An 18,757-nucleotide genomic window follows, 5' to 3' on the forward strand; every position below is an offset into this window, starting at 1 on the left:
AGCTTGCGATAATTTGTTGTAGATATCACAAATACACTTTAACAACACGCAATTATTATTAAATAAAACTTAACCTATCCTAATATTAAGAAACATTTGTTGCATTTTTTTTAAATGTTGAAAAAGCTATGATAGTATTTCGGATTCTGCTTTTGTTCGGTGCATGGCAACATGTTCAATGCACGGAAGGTAAGATTTTCTACATTTGTGGGAATGTTATTTTGAGAGTCTAGTCTTGAGTATAGAAAAGATCTAGAAATGTTCGCATGCTCGATATGGGAATATTATTTTTTATTTTCTTACCCTGATTTTTTTTTTTTTTTTATATAACACTGGAACCTTCCTCGACTTCTAAAGGAACAAAATACCAAGAAAATGTGTTAACCTTGAGCCGTAAATATAACGATTTGATCTCCGCGTAGAATGTAGAACTAACTTGAGCCAATCTATTGATACATAACACACATGTAAGTCATCCCATATTTTCATGAATTTGTTTTTAGAACACGTTGTTTGCAAGCGTAATTATCAAAAGATTGGTTGTTTCAACGGTATGACTGGCTTATTTAAACAAGAACTTGTAAATGATCGAGACTTGACTTCAGAATATTCAACCAATCATTTGACGGATTGGGGAAAGTTTGCCGCTTCCATACACAGGTGTGTGAACTAATAAACTTTCATTCTTCCTTGTTTTTAATTTCCATATTGAAAAGCGAAATTCTTTATTCAGCTTGGCTTGTCGCTGTTCAAAGAAAGCTAGATCTTCCAAATATAAATACTTTGGGATAAGGAATTATGGATTGTGTTTTGGTGGCAATGATATTAAAGCATTACGAAAACAAATGGAAATGCGCAAGCACAGCGACCCCAGCAATTGTATTACTGGACAATTTACTGTATGCAACGCAAAGGAAAAAGCTGAATGCGCGGGAAATGCCGGAGGAGAGTACATCTACGAATTGAATGTTAACGACTCCGATAGCAATAAAACCACAGGTGAATTTTTGTTTTATTCATTGTAAGAACTTGACATTATATGTATTTGAACTACATATTCAGGCAAGCATATTGCAAATATAAAAGAAGGTTAAAGAAATACCATAAAATTGTTTTTAGTGGTTATCAATGGTGGTTTTAGTAGCTGGGGTAAATTTGGAGCGTGTTCCATGACCTGCGGTTTGGGTATTTCAACAAGAGAAAGAACATGCACAAATCCTGAACCACAAGGCAAAGGGGCAAAGGATTGCACTGAAATTGGAGATTACACTGAAACTCGATATTGCATGGTCAAAAAATGCAACACAGGTAAAATAGTATAACTTAATTTTCTTTTAATAAAACTTAAAAATTAATTACAACAGAATGACAATTTACTAATCAATAGGTAAACAGGGTTAGCTTTTTTTATTAGTGATAGACGGCGGTTACAGTAGCTGGTCAAGATTTAGCTTTTGTTCCGCTACATGTGGCGATGGCTTTAAAACAAGATCAAGGACATGTACGAATCCAAAACCAAAAGGGATTACTGCTAAAAACTGTTTAAGGCTTGGCCCTGCTACGGAGACCATAAGGTGTAATGCGCAGGAATGCCCTCCAGGTTTGAATTTTTCAGTAATTTTTCCTTCTCTGTTTTTATGCAAAGTAATACCAACTGGCAACTCCTCTCGCCTTACTGTCCCTTCGTTTTAAAAGCCTGCCTATTGTCTCTCTTTTTCTTTAGATATTACTTGTGAATATGTAACTGGAGATGGATTAGGAAAAGACGAAGTGTATGGTGGAATGGGAAAAACTGCGGAGGAATGTGTTTCGATTTGTTACAAGAAACGAAACGTGTATCATGACATCAACGGTGTAACCATTCCGAAGACTGGTTATAAATGGTGCTACTGTGAAAGAGGGATGACTGGTAGAAACACGTTAGAGGAAGGTTATCAAAGTTGTATGATGATTTTACCAGGTATGTGCTATTACTAGTGTGTAAGCACGACATGACTAATTCCCTAAAAATAATGACTTCCAAAACAGAATTTTGAAAAGGTTTTCTCATTTCATAGTGGATGGCATATATTCAACTTGGTCGAAATGGACAGAATGCTCGAAATCATGCGCCTCCGGAGTTCAACATCGTATGAGAAGTTGCACTGCCCCCAAAAATGGGGGAAAGCCTTGCCAAGGTCCAAGCACTGAAAGCAGACAATGTAATACGTTCAGTTGTCCAGGTTAGTAATGAAGTCGTCTAAGAAAATGCAGCATGTTGGTTACATTTTAAGGCACGTATAATCAATGGTTTAAAACAAGTGTAACTAGGTACCGTGTTGTCATCAAAAGTATTATATTGTTTTATTTCATTTAGACTTCTCCTGCAATTTTGCGAGTGGTGAAGGCTCAGGAAGATCTGATTGGAACATTGGAACTCGTATCAGTGTTACGGAATGTGTGATGGATTGCGTAGAAAGAAGAAAGTATAATCCAGAAATTAATGGTGTGTCAGTTCCAACAAACGGTAAAGTCACATGTTATTGCGAGAAAGGAATGAGAAATCGAACCACTTCATCGTTTTGGAAAAGCTGCTTCTTGCTGTTTCCAGGTACGACGGCAGTTATTTTATGGAGCAGATGTGTGTTGTATTTAAAAACGAGTAATAAAGTAATGATAGAGCAAGAAGAAAAATTAACAACGTTTTTAAGGAGCATATCTGTCAATTAGCTGTTTATCACAATAATTTATGTACTCCATTAGTTGATGGCAGATTATCAGAATGGACAACGTGGTCTTCTTGCACTAAATCATGTGATGGCGGCAACCAGACAAGGACAAGAACTTGTACTCCACCGCAACGTGGTGGTAAATCATGTAGCGGTCAATTGATGGAAAGAAACCAATGCAACATGGCTAAATGTCCTTGTACGTATTGAACTTTTTATAACATTTTTTTTATAACAACAGTTAATCATTACTTGCTTTTTACGTCTTATTGCAAGAAATAGAGTTTTTAAATATTGACATCATGAAGGAATTTAAAAACATGTTTTAATTTTAGCGTTTAGGTGTGAATTTGCAAGCGGCGATGGAAAAAGTCTTAAAGAAATCTACGTAGGAAAGACAAACTCAGAAGTAGAGTGTGTAATAACTTGTCATGAAAAGAGAGCAACCTATCCAGACATCAATGGCGTGTCTGTTTCAATGGGAGGCGACTCGAGTTGTTATTGTAAAAGAGGAATGTATAATCGAACCTATTCATTGCTTTGGAAAAGTTGTTTCATGCAAATACCCAGTAACAAATTTTTATATTTCTATATTTACACTTAATTTTAAGATAACACTACTTTAAGAAGACGTTTTTGGTTTCTTTATTTCTGTCTTGACATATTTAGTTGATGGCTACTTTTCCGATTGGTCACAATGGTCCTCATGCTCAGCATCGTGTGGCGGTGGTAAGGAAGAACGAACAAGAGAATGTATAGAACCAGCACGAGGAGGTACACCGTGTCTTGGCAAGAAGGTTGAATCAAAACCATGCAACACTTTAAGATGTCCTGGTAAGTATTGCACATTTCCCATGGCAAGAGATGACAAAAAATACAGTAGTTGCGAATAATACCTCCTTTTCTCTCCTTAGATTTCAAATGTGATTTTAAAAACGGTGACGGGATAGGAGGAACAGAATATTACGCTGGCGTGCAATCATCACTTGTGGCTTGTCTTCTTACATGCAACGAAAGACGTTCAATATACCCGGACATTAATGGTGTGTCTGTCCCAAACAGTGGAGAAATTAGCTGTTACTGTAAAAGAGGAATGACAAACAGAAGTCGTTCGTATACTTGGAAAAGTTGCTTCATGCTAGTTCCTAGTACGTATTAAAAGGTTTAAATTATATGTCCCGAAAAAGTATTGCGCAGTTTCATGAAACTCGTTTAGATTTTTTTAGTTGATGGATATTTCTCTGAGTGGTCTGACTGGACAAAATGCTCAGAATCATGTGATGGAGGTTTGCAAGAACGAACAAGAAAATGTATTGCTCCTGTTCGTGGTGGAAAGCCTTGCAATGGAACCACAAAACAAATGATGACATGTAATAGAATAAAATGCCCACGTGAGTAAAATACTTGAAGAAATAAATATTAGTCGTAAAGGAATGAACTAAAGGAAATATTTTACTAATTTTAGCATTTAAGTGTGAATTCCAGCCTGGTGACGGAATAGCCAAAGAAGATCTGTTTGCAGGAACACAACGTTCTGTTGTGGATTGTATATGGGCATGTGATAGAAAGCGAGCAATTTTCACAGATATTAACGGTGTCTCTGTTCCAACCAGTGGCCGGATCAGTTGCTACTGCAAGCGTGGAATGAAAAAGCTGTCACTTTCAAAAATCTGGAAGAGCTGTTTTATGCTGGTTCCAAGTAAGACATTGCAGAATATTTTGTTGATATTGTTGTATGCTTTTTACGTTACGTGGGAAATATTTTTACAAAGAAAATATATTTTATTTCATTCTTTGAGAAAGGAATAAGTTTTCTGGAAATTATAATTAGTACTGTTGTGCAATGATAGGCAAGTATTTTAATGTCCTTCAAAATATACAATTTTTTATATGAAGTATACCTGATGTTTAAGCGCACTAATTTGATTAAAATTACTTTACCTGAACGTTCGTGCGAGGAGGTAAAAACTAAGATTTCATGGACGTTTTAGTTGATGGAATACTTAAACCATGGTCCACTTGGTCTCCTTGTTCGAAGTCGTGTAATGGAGGTGTTCAGAAGCGAACAAGAGGATGTACAGAGCCTGTGCGAGGTGGGAAGCCATGCCAAGGTGAAAAGACGCAATCAAGACATTGCAATGCGATTACGTGTCCATGTTAGTTGTTGTATTTCGCTAAAGTTGTAAGCATTTGTTAGTAACAAGGTAAGTTAATAGCAAATTCTATTTATTTTAGCATTTGCCTGTGAGCTGAAACCAGGTGATGGAATCGGTGGTAGTGACATATACCTTGGTGAAAAAGCATCTGTTGTGGAATGCATTTTGGCATGTGCTGCGGAGGCTAGAGGCTTTCCAGATATAAATGGAGTTTCTGTGCCAACTTCTGGAGAAGTAAGATGCTATTGCGAACGTGGAATGAAGAATAGGACACGGTCTTACATATGGAAAAGTTGTTTTATGCTGTTACCTGGTAACATATTTCTGCTTTATCACATTAAAGTATTTTATAATTACATTAACAATTATGTATTGATGCTTTTTATTATTTTTTTTATAGTAAATGGGCGATATTCCGAGTGGTCGTCATGGTCAGAATGCTCTGAATCGTGTGGGGGCGGTCAAATGAAAAGAATTCGCCAATGCAACGATCCTGCTCCGTTAAGAGGTGGCAAGCCATGCCATGGTCCTTCAGTGGACACTAAATCATGTAACAAAATAAAATGCCCAAGTAAGACTTCTTGTGCGCTGCTGCCAATGCTGAAAATTTATAAACAAAATCTACAAAAATTAGATAAAGTTGATACTATAAATCATATCCTTCACTTCGTAACAATTTTTTATTTTTCAGGGTACACATGTAACTTTAGTTCTGGTGAGGCTGTTGGCGGCACAGATGTATATGCTGGTTTCTTCAACAAACCCGTAGAATGTCTTCTTGCTTGCGAAAAGAAAGCAGTCGAATATAGTGACATCAATGGCGTTTCCATTCCAGTGGACGGAGATGTTGAATGTTATTGCAACATTGGCATGAAGAAAAGGAACACTAGAAGATCATGGAAGAGTTGCTTTGCAAGCATTCCTGGTATTTTATCTATCTTTTATCTTAAACTATCTTCTTTTCAAACGCTTTTTTCTTGCAGGGTAACTAAAAGTAAAAATATTCGTTTTTAGAATACTTCCGTGTATAACCTTTAGGTCCAGCTTGTTCACATTTTTTCTCACCTAAGTTGCCTTGTAGAGAATTCGTAAAACAACGTTAAGATGCTCCTTTTGCACTGTTTTATTTTGCGCGTACAACAGTGGTTGTTTTCCATGCAGCAACGCTGGGAATTAAAGGATTAGAAATATTTGCAGAAACAATTAATTGTGTTTATTACAAAGTTAATAACAATCTGTTTAAAACCTTTGTATGATTGGCCTTCTGTGAATTGCAATATTGATATGAACCATTTTATTCTGTTTCTTTTGACAGTTGACGGACAGTATTCTACCTGGATGGCTTGGTCCAAGTGCACCAAATCATGTGGTGGTGGAACACAAGAACGAACAAGAACATGTACTCCACCACTAAGAGGTGGTAATCCATGCCAAGGTGACAAAATTCAAAAAAGAAAATGCAACACAGATTCATGTCCCAGTACGTGTAACAATAATAAAATTATGTATAAAACACTAAAGGCAGCTTATATTATGGAAATAACTTTCGTCTTTGTTTTCTAGGTGCCATTGCATGCAAATTTTTGTCTGGAGAAGGTATGGGCGATGATGAAATAGATGTAGGTCCAAAAAATAGCGTGGAGGAGTGTGTCAAGGAATGCCGAAAGCAGAAGTTAAAATTTCCAGCTATTAATGGCGTATCTATGACCAGTAGTAAGCCAATGCAATGTTTATGCGAAATCAATATGAAAGATCGCATTCCTATTTTCGACTGGAAAAGTTGTAAAATTTATGAGTAAGCTAATATAAACAATATTGCTTGATTCCTAAGAATTATTAGTGCTTATCGTGGACATTTTTATTTCCCTTAACGATACTCATAACCAAACTAATTGTTAATTACAAGCTCGTGAGCTTGTATTAACCCTATTTGGTCCGGGGTTTTTCGAACATACTATGACGTCATCAGAAGCTTGAAAATTGTTAAAAATGCCACTATCTGTTTAAAATATAATTACTTTTGTTCTAGAGCGAATTTTTACATTCTGTTTAAAGTTTCTGAAAGCTAAATAACATTTTTTTAACATATCTTCCGGTTTTTACATGGATCGGATAAAAAATTGCCAAAAATTGCCTGAAAATCCGTTTTTTTCCGATTTTCGGGTAAAATCCGACAAAATCGGGAAATCGGATTAGTCACGTGTCAAAATTATTCAAAATGATTCTTCTTGATGAAACAAAGTTGTGTTGCAAGTTTCAAGTTCTAAGGATAATCCTAACAGGATTTATTATATTTTCCCCATTATAAGGATTTCATAGAGATTTTAGGGGTAGTTTCGAGTAATGGCCAATATCAAAGCCTCTGAAAGGTATGGGACCTAAAAATTTAGCATGCAGGTGTGTAATAGATAAATGTTGAAACTCAGTAAGTATCATAGCCATATAAGAAAGCAATCAGGAGTTATTAAAAAAAAAACCGTCAGGAGGGGGGGGGCGGAATCCGCCCCCCCCCCCCCCAGACCAAATAGGGTTAAAACGCAAATGTGTCCCACAAGAATGGAAATTTCTGCCTCTCTGAACACCGAAACGGGAGTAGTCGTGTGTTGAATCTCATCTTGGTATATATTTTTACTTTTTTTTTTTCTAATTTTATTTTTCCAAAAGATAAGATAAGTGTTCAAAAGCATTATTTAACTAACTGGTAAAGTAAAGGTTTTTCCACCAAAGTTTACAAAATTGAATGTAGGCAGAATTAAGGTCACCCCAAATGTCTGGAAAGTAGTTTACGAAAAATAAAACTTCCACAACATTATGTAACAGAGAAACAAAGGCGCTGCACCATATTTATTTATTAAATACATCGATTTTACAAAGTTTGGTTAAAATGTAAGCAAAAGTTAAAGTATATTGTAAATAATGACAAGAACGGAATTCTTTTCGCTACGCCAACATACAGAAATATGATTTCGGAAACACTCTGAAAGAACGTAAATTTTCCAATCCCGTTCTTGTTATTTGTCTTCACGCCATAAGTGCACTTGATCTTTTTACCGAAGTTTGCTGGTTGTGATAGTGCCGGTAACATATATATTTTTTAACCACAGCTATTTCCTTTTTGAAACAAGATTTACTCGCCTCCCGTGCCACCTAGGTTAATTTTTTTGAATTTTTACGGTTTTTTTTTTTGAAAATTCGCGAATATTTTTACACTCTGAGGCTTAACAATGTGTTTCCTGAAAAAAAAGTAAAAAAAAAAAATGAGAAAAAGAGAAGAAAAATTTATTGTCACTTCAAACTACCCGGCCACTGCGGCAGTAACTGAAAGTGTATTTTCAAACCATATCAACAAATTTACGTTTTGGCACTAAAAGTCGCGTGTGTATTGGTTAGTTGTTGCTTTTCTATAGCTTGGGCCGTCAGAGGGAACAAGGTTGGATTTAAGAGTAGCACGCACTAGTCCAGGAAATCTCGTAGCTTAGTCTAACATTTTTCGACACGCAAAGAAATGATTCGTCTAATTGTGAAAAGTGAAGAAAGAAAAGGTTTTGAAAAGGTTTTGATCTCGGAACCATCAAACTGTCAAGATGAAACGTTATCACATAGCTAATTATACACATAGTGGTGAAAAAAATTAGCCAGATTGGATACCTGCAGGACTTACAGTGTGACATTAATAAGCAGTTTTAAAGTTACAGAAGCGTAGTAGCACGTGTTGTAAACATTGAACGCCATCTTTGCTGCTCTTGCTGTCGTGCTCCACATTTTGACATCTGGAGAACTCCAATTTCAATAAATTTTGGTACTCGTTTGGAAACTAAAATTGATTATGACTGTCAACGTCTGTTATTTGCGAGCTAGTTTACGTATATCATACATATTGATTCTCATAAGAAGCAAATCTTCTACTATATTAACAGTATGACTTTTTAAAGATGGTGAATTTAGTAAAGAAATGGTGATACCAAGGTCATCAATAACACCACCCCTACAAGGGTTAAAAAAACTGTCTTTTTAAAGCCTCGTGTAACATATCGGTTAACTTTGAAACAAGAAGAAGAATATTGGCCAATAAAAAACAAGTTAATAATATTGATTATACTACTAATTGCGACATTCATTTGTCATTGATTAAATGACTTTTGCTTTTCAAATTTAAAGCTGACAACACCAGCACTCAACCTGCGTCTGTACTTTATGGGCAGTGCACACTTAGGCTAATATCAATGGAAATTGAGTTCTTCGTATTGATGGTCAACAGCTAGATTTGTTATTTTCATGTAAATTGGTATTTCCGTTTTTTTAATTGGAACACACTGATTTGGTTTGCTATTACCTTGCTTTTAACACTATTTGATGTCATCTAACTTCACAAATACTGTTGCTTCTGGTCCATGTTTTATTTTAAAATATATGAAAATTAACCATTTATCAACCTATCTGAAATATTCACATTTTCCTTCATAACCTTTGCTTCAATCTTTAATTGTAACGACAATACAAGACCTTCTCTTTCAGATTGCGTACAATTTCTTGCTTTTACTATAATATCTGCGTTTCTGCAATTGTAGGGTAATTCATCGAGAGCATAGAAATAAGATTTCATTATGTAATCTTGCAGAACTATTTTGGCAAATATATATATAGGGCTTCATTCGATTCGATATGAAGGATCTGTTGTGGTAATCAATCTTGTTTGAGAGGATTTTTTTACATTCTTATCTAAGTCACCACATTCTCATCTCAGTCACCCCTCACTATTACTTTTTGTTAAGCAAGCAAATGAAATAATGCATCATTCTTTGACGCATTATTTCAGGGAACGCCATTAACGTAAAACCCTATAAAGCAATGGGAACTATATTTAATTGTAAGAACTGGTTTATGTATCAACATGTAAGTAATTTATAATATGCAAATATATGTGCATATTGCTTCCTAGCTGCCAAGATATTTCGAATTATTGGAATAAACAATTTATCTCTCAAAGTTCGCGTATGATAAATATATTTCATATTTAATGTCACACTGCATTGATAATGAGGTACATCTCTATTTTTTGTATAATAGTTGCCTAAATGAAAATCTATGTCGATTTTTTTCCTCCTTTGTGCCTCGGTGTTTGTTTACACTATGCCGCCATTTTGAAAAGTTTTAACTCTCGCCATAAGATCTCGTGGGCATTGTTTAGTTTAGTGATCCTAGCTGCTGACATCAGCATTCTGTGACCTTTATCGCTATATATCATCGCATATTATTATTTTTTTTTAATTTCTATAACAACCTGGGTTTTATATTAAATGAAAAAAACTTGTTTTAGAATACAAACAATCTGTTTTATTCTTCCAATTTATATGCAATTATTATGAAAAGTTTAATTATTTCAATCTTTTTCTGTTATGTTTTATTTGCTTACCTGTAAAACAGAAATAGCAACGACAAAAAAAATAATTGGAAGAAAATCTTATCAGAGAACTGAAAAAGGGATTTATGTATTTTTATTAGTCAGAAACAGAAATTATTAAAAGAAAATCTACCATTAAATAATGCAAACTATCTTGACATTCTTAGTTGCAGCTCGTTTTATTCCTTTGACGTTACACATTGTGGGTTGCTACTTGCTTTATAAAAGAAGTTGTTGTCGAAACTCCAACGAAAGACTTCTCCTGTTGCAATTGGGTATAGCAGAGAGTTTCTTATGCTTGATTCCATTTGTGTTATCGTTCCTGTATTTCAATTACGGAGATTCTAATCCAGTCGTAATAGCTGTTTACATATTTCAACTCTCATTTTTCTTATCGTTTTATCTTTTTATGATCGTCATCACAATGAATCGATTTGCAGAGGTTTACTTAAGTATTCGCTATCCACTTTATTGGTCTGTAAACCATACAAAGAAATTAATTGTGTTGGCGTGGTTAATAACCCTTGCTTTTTTTGGTTCACTTTTGGTGTATTACCTTGCAACAAGTGACTACAACGAAAGCACGCTTTTAAACGTTCTAGTGAGTATATCAGAAATGTATATATTTCCGATCCTAGACGTCTTAGTTATGGCTTTTGCTTTAGGAACATATGGTTATATTGTAAAGAAATTAATGGCAACACGGGTGCAAGTAGTTCCGAATAATACAATACAGAACACGGCTGAGCCATCCACACGAAATGGGAACATAAAAAAGCTATTACTGCCTGTTTTATTAATGACTACATATTTGTTTTTTTCATTTCTTCCCAGTGTTGTCGTGTTTTACGAACGCGTTAATGGAAATATTGCAAATGCAATTGGGGTAGTTCAACAAGTAAGACATGCCATGTTTACTATTGGTCTGATATCAGATGCTCTTATTTATATTTTTTTGTCGACTGATGTAAGCAAAAACGAGATAGCATTTTTTTTCCGAACTAATCGCAATTGAAAGTCAAGGTTCAACAAAAGAAGAATGAAAGAATAAAACAATTCTTGGAATGATACTGAGTTTTTTTAATAACACAAGAATACTTACATACAAATACTTTCTATCTATTTTAAAGTTCTCTGAATGGCGCTGAAAATGTCAAGCTAGGAGACTATATTATTACCACCAAATTGTACAATTTCCAGATAGCAATAAGGCGCAGGATGTGCTGACACGTTGCATGATAACTTTACCTCGTACTTGATATTGCTGTCTTTATAAAAATCATATAAAGTTTTAAAGAGACCATGTCCTCTGGGTAGATATCTTCGAAAGTCCAATTGGTTAACCATTCTTATGGCAGTCGAGATTTCTATTTTCGTGATCATGTTTGAAAACATTTTGTAGAAATCTTGAAATAAACACAAAATAACTTTCTTTGTTCCAGTCGCAGATTTTTTGATGACAAAGCCACCATTTCCTTTGCTAGTTGCTTCAATTTTATATTTTCCTTTGCGCATGGCTGACTTCTTTATATTCAATATTTGCAATCTTGAAAGAGAAAGTTTGTTATTGTAAACTTTCATGGCGATGGAAGATTGAATGTTGTGTTTCTCCTCTGCTGATCCTATAAAAATACAGTAAAAAGCATTACAAGATACATTAGACCCAAGAAGCCATAAGAACTACAAAGTAAAAATACTTACTTATTTGAAGACGAACTGGAAAATGATCGCTTATTAACTGGGTCTAAAAAAAGAGAGTAGCACCAGAAGCAGTCGTTATTTATGTAGCAGTGTAAAATCGTCTTGAATCTATAAATTTTCAGGCATTAGAAAATTTTAGCATAAAAAAAAGCTGTCATCCTCTTAATATGCAAAAGCGACCGAATTTCGATTGTATGTGAAAAATCCTTTGGAAAGGCAAGAAAAGAAAGATTTGAAATAGCCGTCCACAAATATTTTGGCTTAAAAAATCGCAGCCTCGTGTGAACCCTACAATGCCTGTAACATACCGTTTTTTGTGTCAGTTTATATTTCTCGTCAAATCTAAATACACTGGCACTGAGAGGAATTATAGCTTTTAACAACGAGTCACCGGTCACTACAATTCTGTCATAAGAACAGTCGGTCGTTTTTGTTGTCGTGTCGAATGTGTTATCAATCAACCAATAAAATCTTGGATCAGTAGCCAATTTGATCCTTCTCCAATGTTTAGTGTAATGGTATTCAGCATTAAAATCACCCATTATAATAGCGTTCTGAGTCTTTAACTTTTGAACGATGTTGTTGTAAACCAACGTCAAGTTGCTTATCTCATTTTCCGCGTCCTTAGGGGCAGTGTGAATTCCGGCCACTGCAAAATCTTGAATTTCTAAATAGCAATGAAACGTCTTGTTCGATAAACTTTTGATTTCAATAAAATCTTTAAAGACTAAAGCCTTATTTTGGTCACATTTGTTAAGTGCGGCATTTTAAATCATTTTTTTAAAATATTGTGTTCTTCAAATTACGTCGTTTTTCCAAAACAAGCATTTTGGGTTGTTTTAAATGCAACAATTTAACGCTGCATAATTATTGATCTTCCCACATCCCATGTTTGTATAATTTTACCTGCTTTCTTGCTTTTGAAGTGGACGACGTAGGGCTCTCGCGCAAAAACGTCATTCTTGTCGTCATAGGTAAAGCTTGACACAGGAGTTAACCAATCCGATCTAAACAAAGTAATAATGGTTATTAGTAGTTAGGGCGAAACTGAGCTCGATGTCTTTTTAGTGACGCTGTAGCATTGTGGTTATAACCCTCGCTCGTTGTGCAGGAGATCGTTCGGTTTCATTATGCGGCGATTTAATATGGACAGTGAATTTTACCATAGCCCTGTGCCAAGTCATGTCAGGTGACGTCACACTGTGAGCTTTTGAGAGTTGTCTGATAGAGCGCGGACATGAGTTGTGTCTGCATAACTTAAAGTGAGCATTCAATACTGTATGACTCCTTATCTATGCCATGGCCCCTCCTGGAAATAATAGACAGGGCATATTCCTCGATATTTGTGAGACTGGCCATATAAAATATGCTTATCTCTTTTTGGGTGCTCAAAGCTCTTGTTTTACAGAATCTTTTATTGGTTTATACCTGTATATGAAAGCATACTGCTCCTTGCTTGTTGACCTGCCAAGTCTATCACTTACCATGACTTTGTACCTAAATCAGAAAAAAAAACATGTTTTAAATTCCTTAAGGATTCTACAAAAAGTCAACTAAACTTCTACTCACTTCGGTTCAACTTTATTGAGCTGCTTCAGAAGATCAAGTATTGCTGTGCCCGTACTGTCACGAATCTCTTGAATTAGCACCAAATCAAACTGTAGAATGATCTAGTTGCAAAAGTGAATACAAATTTTCAAAATTCTGCAAACAGTTTATTGTATGAATAACATTGTCTGACACACACAACACATCCACACGCATTTGTTACTTATTTGCTATTGTATGAATAACATTTCTGCTACCAGGCTTTACCTTAGTCAAGTATTTCCGCACAACGGGGTTTTTCATTTTTTTAACTCCAAATATTTGAACATTAAACGAAGCAACATCTAACACTCCGCGATCGTTGTATGCAGAAACACTAAAATAAAGCCAGAATGGGTGAGTCAAATAAATCTTACGTAATTATACCTGTAGTCATGGAAGCAATTTTTCTGATACCACTTGGTTGCTCAAATGGCCAAAGATTTTTTATCGCAAATAAAAAAAACCCTTTTTTCCATTAGTTTTTGCAGCGAAACTTTCCGAATATTTTTCATAAATAAAAATGAAGCACACAGTTTGTACGATGATGATTATTTCGAAAATGTAATATCTGTCTGCTAAATTATAAAATTGTCTAACAGTGCTTACCAAAACACAGCACACGACAGTAGAAACAATAAAGGCGCAAAGCGAACATCCATCTTGTTTGATTTGTTTTTACAAATGAGGTTGCTAGCAAACTGAAAGACCTACTCATATGATAATTATTTTAAATTTAAGTACATTTGGGAAATAGATACAAAAATTGGAGAATTATGTTCTGTGTTGCAGGACTAATAGTCTTTTGATAATGATTTGCACGAACCAGTTAGGGTAACGGACAACTATGAACAGTCAATAGAGTTTAATGTAGCGAGCGATTAGTACCCAGCTTGTCTTGGTTAGCCAATCGTATCAGTCAGATTTGAATTCCGCGCGAAACGAATGTGGTACCGATTCACACTCTTGGAATTGGCTACCCATTCAGTTAGCCTTATTACATCTGAAGTAACATTAAATGGAGAAAATGCTTTTAATTTCGTTCCCAGTGGTTTTAACGTTTTCTAACAAGTCTCAAAATATTTAGTAAGATTGTATGAACGCTCTAGTTGCTTCAATAAAAAGGCTCACGTAACAAAGGGTTTTAAGCGGAAAATGCAATAAGTAAGTGGCACATCGCAATAAAGAGGTCTATCACATTTTTTAAAACGTTTTGCCTAGTTGGCGCAGCGTAGATTAGGGCTAAACAATAGAATACAATCATTCAATTGTGGCCTGTGTAGCTTTTGTAGGAAAGAGACATTTGTTTCAGATTTTTTAAAGATGCGAAGAGAGTACAGACAAACACGGATGCACGAGATATTTGTGCTGGGAACCCATATTATTGGCGAATTCCGATGAATTTGTCCACAGGGTAAAGAAATAACAGCTGTCTGTTCAAAATGGCCACATGAAGTTTAATTCCGGATCCCCTTGTGAGAAATTAATTATTCTGACGGGCGCATCCGTGGAGTTTTCCACGGGTTAACATATAGTCTATTTATAAAAGAATTGCTAACATAAACCTATTGTTGTAGTTTTTCAGTTTTTTTATGCCAGTGAATATCAATCTAGGTCACCTTTTAGTGAAAAAGTTGCTCACAGATAAGTTGGCAACTGTTCCACGGGCAGGAATACAACAATGTCTTTTCCAAGTTGGGAAACTAGACACAAAAACCTCATATTTTAAAAGTAATTTCGAGGTGTGATGTTTCATCTTAGAAATGGCACAACAAAGCCAATTACCTTAGGCACTAAACAATGGGTCAAGAGGAAAGTTATGTTTTGCAAGTAGAAGTTAAGAGAATGTTAACCATGGAAGTAGTTAAAAAGCCAGTTTAAAAGCAAGTTACTTTGTGTGAATAATATAGATATTATCATGTCATAAACAAGCGAGTTTATTCTAGGCTACGTTTCGACAGCAACAGTTGTTATGTACGCACAATGATTGTAATCTTTGTTGGCTATTTATTAGTTGAGCAGATAATTAGAGGATCAAATCAACCAATCAGATCACAGAAATTTAATTAATTAACTTTTTCAAGGATCCAGATGGAAGCAATAGAATGATTAAAATCTTTCCTTCTTATAAAAGTTTACACTTTTTTCTAAATATTCGCTTTCCGTAATGCGGGTTCTCACATTTCTGGTAGTTTATAGAAAATACTGTTGATATGAGTATTTCAGTCTATAATATTTATGGTTTCTTGCTACCCAACAGGACTCTTGTTTTTTGATGTTTTTATTGTCCCGGTATGATCATTCTTCCATTTATGATCCGCAATCTCTTTTATGTCCATATTTGCGTTGGGTACAGCTCTTTTGTGCTCTTGCACACGTTGTTTGAGCACTCGTTTTGGTTCACCGACATAAACAGCAGCACAAACCTTACACGGGACGCGACAGTAGACTAAAACACTGGCTTTTTTTATGTTATCTTTTAATACCCTGATTTTCTTTAACTTTTTTTATGTTTTGTCTCGAGTAACCAATTGCAAGTAAGGCGTTGTTTATATGAGATAACTCTTTCTTTTGATCATTCTCTCCACTGACTACATTGACTACATTTCAGTATATAGGACGCCACACTTTCTTCGCAGGACATTTGGTGATTGTGTAGCTATTGGTCATTATGAGTAAGTTTGTGGTATACTGATACTGAAAGGTTACCACCGTTTTGAGACACTAGAGTGCCCACGAAAGGAAATGAGTTTATTTTGTTTCTTTGGCGCGCCTTTATCACGTGTCCTAGCTCTTTTACGGGTGTATCGTCTTGCGACTCATCACAAATCGATAGAATTGGTACAGGTAGGATGTCGACTAAAGAAGCAGTTTCAGAACTGAAAGCTTACTTTGATGCAAAACGTTCTATTTTGAAAAGAGACATTGTATCTGAAGAAACCCAAAGAGGATAAAGAGAGAGCATGAATTTAAATATAAGGCGAATAAGAAGCAGTTTAACGTCAACCAAGAATTGAGAGAAAACCTTGAAGAAATTATTGAGTTAGTTCAAAATGGTTCTAGAAAAAGATCTACAAAAAAAATTCAAACCACTATAGATGAGATCAAAGCAAGAAACAAACTCATACGCATCGCTGACAAGTCACCGGGTGGGTGGGGCACAGTAGCGAAATGCGAATCAGATAGTATAGCGAGTGATTCCGCAGACGAGAAAAAAATCAGAGCAGCTGAGAAGAGAGCGTTGTCAAAACAACAAAAATGGAGAAAGATTGACCCTTCATCAACAATAACACGTAGAGACCAACACATCAATTCATCTTCCAGAAGGCCTAGCTTCAAAATCACTATGCCTAGAGCAACAACAAAACCGACAGACATCTGCTTGCAGTGTGGTGACCGTGGACACTCGGAAAGAGATTGCACAACGCCCTCAGGTAACAGGAATGATTAAAGATAAGTTACTTAATATGAATTCGTATCAAATTCTATTGACGAACTTCCCGTAGCCGGTTGAGCAATCAAAGTACCTTTTAAATCAGAGGTTATTAATCCTTTTTCTGTCGCTATCAGCTCGTCTGGAAGAAAGCGTTCGATTCTCAATCTTAGCCATGTAAACGAATGTCTGGTAAAATAACACGTAAAGTTTAATGATTGGCGCGAGTTCAGTCGATTTGTTCGTCCTGGGTCTTTTTTATTCAAGTTTGATTTAAGAAAAAGATACCATCATGTCAATATGTTCGCAGAACACCAAATTTACTTTGGGTTTTCCCGGAAAAGAAATAACAAAGAATCGTTTTATGTTTTTACTGTTTTACCTTTTGGCCTTTCTTCGGCTCCAAATGGATTTACTAAGCTCTTAAGGCCACTAGTTTCTGTCTGGCACAAAGATTCAATAAACATATTAGTTTTTATAGACGACGGTGCAGGAATTGAATATACATATGAGAAAATTAAGAAAGCATTTAAGAAGCCCTGCAGCTTAAAAATTTCCGCTGTTAGCAATAATCTGAAAAAGTACTGAACTTTGAATTGGACCTTAAAACCAAAATACGGGGAACAAAATCATTAAATATTCTAAAATTTTAAAATTCAGTTCTCGATTACTAATGTAATTAAATTAGAAACACCTATTTTCTCTCTAAGAAAAATTTTACAACAACAATAAAACGCAATAAAAATAAAATAAGAAAAATAACAAGGCTGAAACTTTACAGATTTTTCCCTTTTTTCTGAAAACCAACATGGGAATTATCTTTCAACGCAGAATTTTTCACAGAATCAATTAATAGATTTCTGGTTTTAAAAATTTGTAATATACTGTATAATTCCAGGAAAGTAAAAAATTGAGAACACACAATATTTCTGGTTCTTATAAAAAGAGTGTATTTATATACAACACAACTGAACAAATAAAATACAAATAAAAAAACAAATAAAATCTTTAACTTGATACCTTTGAAATTACTCTAGAAAATTCTGGAAAATTTTAGAAGATTGATCGAATATAAATAGTTCATTAATTCAGCAATTAGCATTTGAATGTTTTGGTATTTAGGCGTTCAAAACTTATCACTCGCTCAGTATTTTTTTTAAAAAGGTTGATGATCGATGTTTTGATAACAGCTGATCTGAAAAAGAGAACATTTGGAATATATGAGAAACAAGATCACAATTTCAACTGATTTAAAACCTAATCAATTACTGTCTCTTTATAAAGCAATGCTTTAATTGTTCAATCGACATGACATAAATCGATGCAATCTTTTTATAAAAAAAACTGTTCAGACACAAAAAAAAAACGAGATGCTAAGGGGTCCTTGCAAAACTTGCCACACCTATCGCATTTAAGATTTTAGACATACATACATACTACAATTCGAAATTTCTTCATTTGAAATTTTATATATGTAAGACTGCCACGTCTTATCGTCAAGGTTAACATACATACATGCTTATTTGCGACATTAGCCAATAAGCGTGTCAAGTTTGGTAAGGAAATCCTCTTTCAATATATAACCCTATTTGTTGGCAGTCCCTTACAATGACGCCATACAAAACAAGTAAAAATAGCAACATGTAGTTAAAGACAATTAATTCCGATATATATCAAATACAATTCTCAGCATAGGTTACGAGAACTAGAAAAACACAGTTTCTTTGTTTCGCAGTGTCATTTTGGCACTTTTTTAGAATTTATGGGTACT

General features: G+C 34.9%; 2 protein-coding genes across 2 annotated transcripts; one reads left to right on the forward strand and one right to left on the reverse strand.

Annotated features, from left to right (window-relative positions):
* Positions 1-28: 28 nt before the first annotated feature.
* LOC130655203 (SCO-spondin-like) lies at positions 29-6,687 on the forward strand. Its single transcript, XM_057457934.1, has 20 exons — positions 29-189; positions 504-660; positions 734-999; positions 1,120-1,308; positions 1,415-1,600; positions 1,724-1,960; positions 2,058-2,222; positions 2,357-2,590; positions 2,743-2,907; positions 3,044-3,277; positions 3,378-3,542; positions 3,623-3,856; positions 3,935-4,099; positions 4,174-4,407; positions 4,700-4,864; positions 4,944-5,177; positions 5,265-5,435; positions 5,556-5,789; positions 6,180-6,344; positions 6,428-6,687. Exons 1-20 carry the CDS (start codon positions 129-131, stop codon positions 6,661-6,663), a joined length of 3,897 nt encoding a protein of 1,298 aa, XP_057313917.1. The 5' UTR covers positions 29-128; the 3' UTR covers positions 6,664-6,687.
* A 4,634-nt stretch (positions 6,688-11,321) lies between these two features.
* LOC130655433 (deoxyribonuclease-1-like) lies at positions 11,322-14,272 on the reverse strand. The gene is made up of 8 exons (XM_057458189.1): positions 14,163-14,272; positions 13,782-13,890; positions 13,536-13,636; positions 13,395-13,463; positions 12,873-12,973; positions 12,275-12,633; positions 11,967-12,009; positions 11,322-11,887 (listed from the first exon to the last, which is right to left on the reverse strand). Exons 1-8 carry the CDS (start codon positions 14,213-14,215, stop codon positions 11,424-11,426), a joined length of 1,299 nt encoding a protein of 432 aa, XP_057314172.1. The 5' UTR covers positions 14,216-14,272; the 3' UTR covers positions 11,322-11,423.
* Between the last annotated feature and the right edge of the window lie 4,485 nt (positions 14,273-18,757).

Source organism: Hydractinia symbiolongicarpus, chromosome 8 (assembly GCF_029227915.1).
Source record: "Hydractinia symbiolongicarpus strain clone_291-10 chromosome 8, HSymV2.1, whole genome shotgun sequence".
In the NCBI taxonomy this organism is placed as follows: domain Eukaryota; kingdom Metazoa; phylum Cnidaria; class Hydrozoa; order Anthoathecata; family Hydractiniidae; genus Hydractinia; species Hydractinia symbiolongicarpus.

Coding starts and splice junctions, on each gene's coding strand:
- LOC130655203 (XM_057457934.1), top strand. CDS start 129: ATGATAGTATTTCGGATTCTGCTTTTGTTCGGTGCATGGCAACATGTT. Junction 2,908..3,043: donor CAACATGGCTAAATGTCCTT/GTACGTATTGAA, acceptor TTTTAATTTTAG/CGTTTAGGTGTGAATTTGCA. Junction 4,408..4,699: donor CTGTTTTATGCTGGTTCCAA/GTAAGACATTGC, acceptor TGGACGTTTTAG/TTGATGGAATACTTAAACCA.
- LOC130655433 (XM_057458189.1), bottom strand. CDS start 14,215: ATGGATGTTCGCTTTGCGCCTTTATTGTTTCTACTGTCGTGTGCTGTG. Junction 13,891..14,162: donor CTGTCGTGTGCTGTGTTTTG/GTAAGCACTGTT, acceptor GCTTTATTTTAG/TGTTTCTGCATACAACGATC. Junction 12,010..12,274: donor ATAAACTGACACAAAAAACG/GTATGTTACAGG, acceptor CTCTTTTTTTAG/ACCCAGTTAATAAGCGATCA.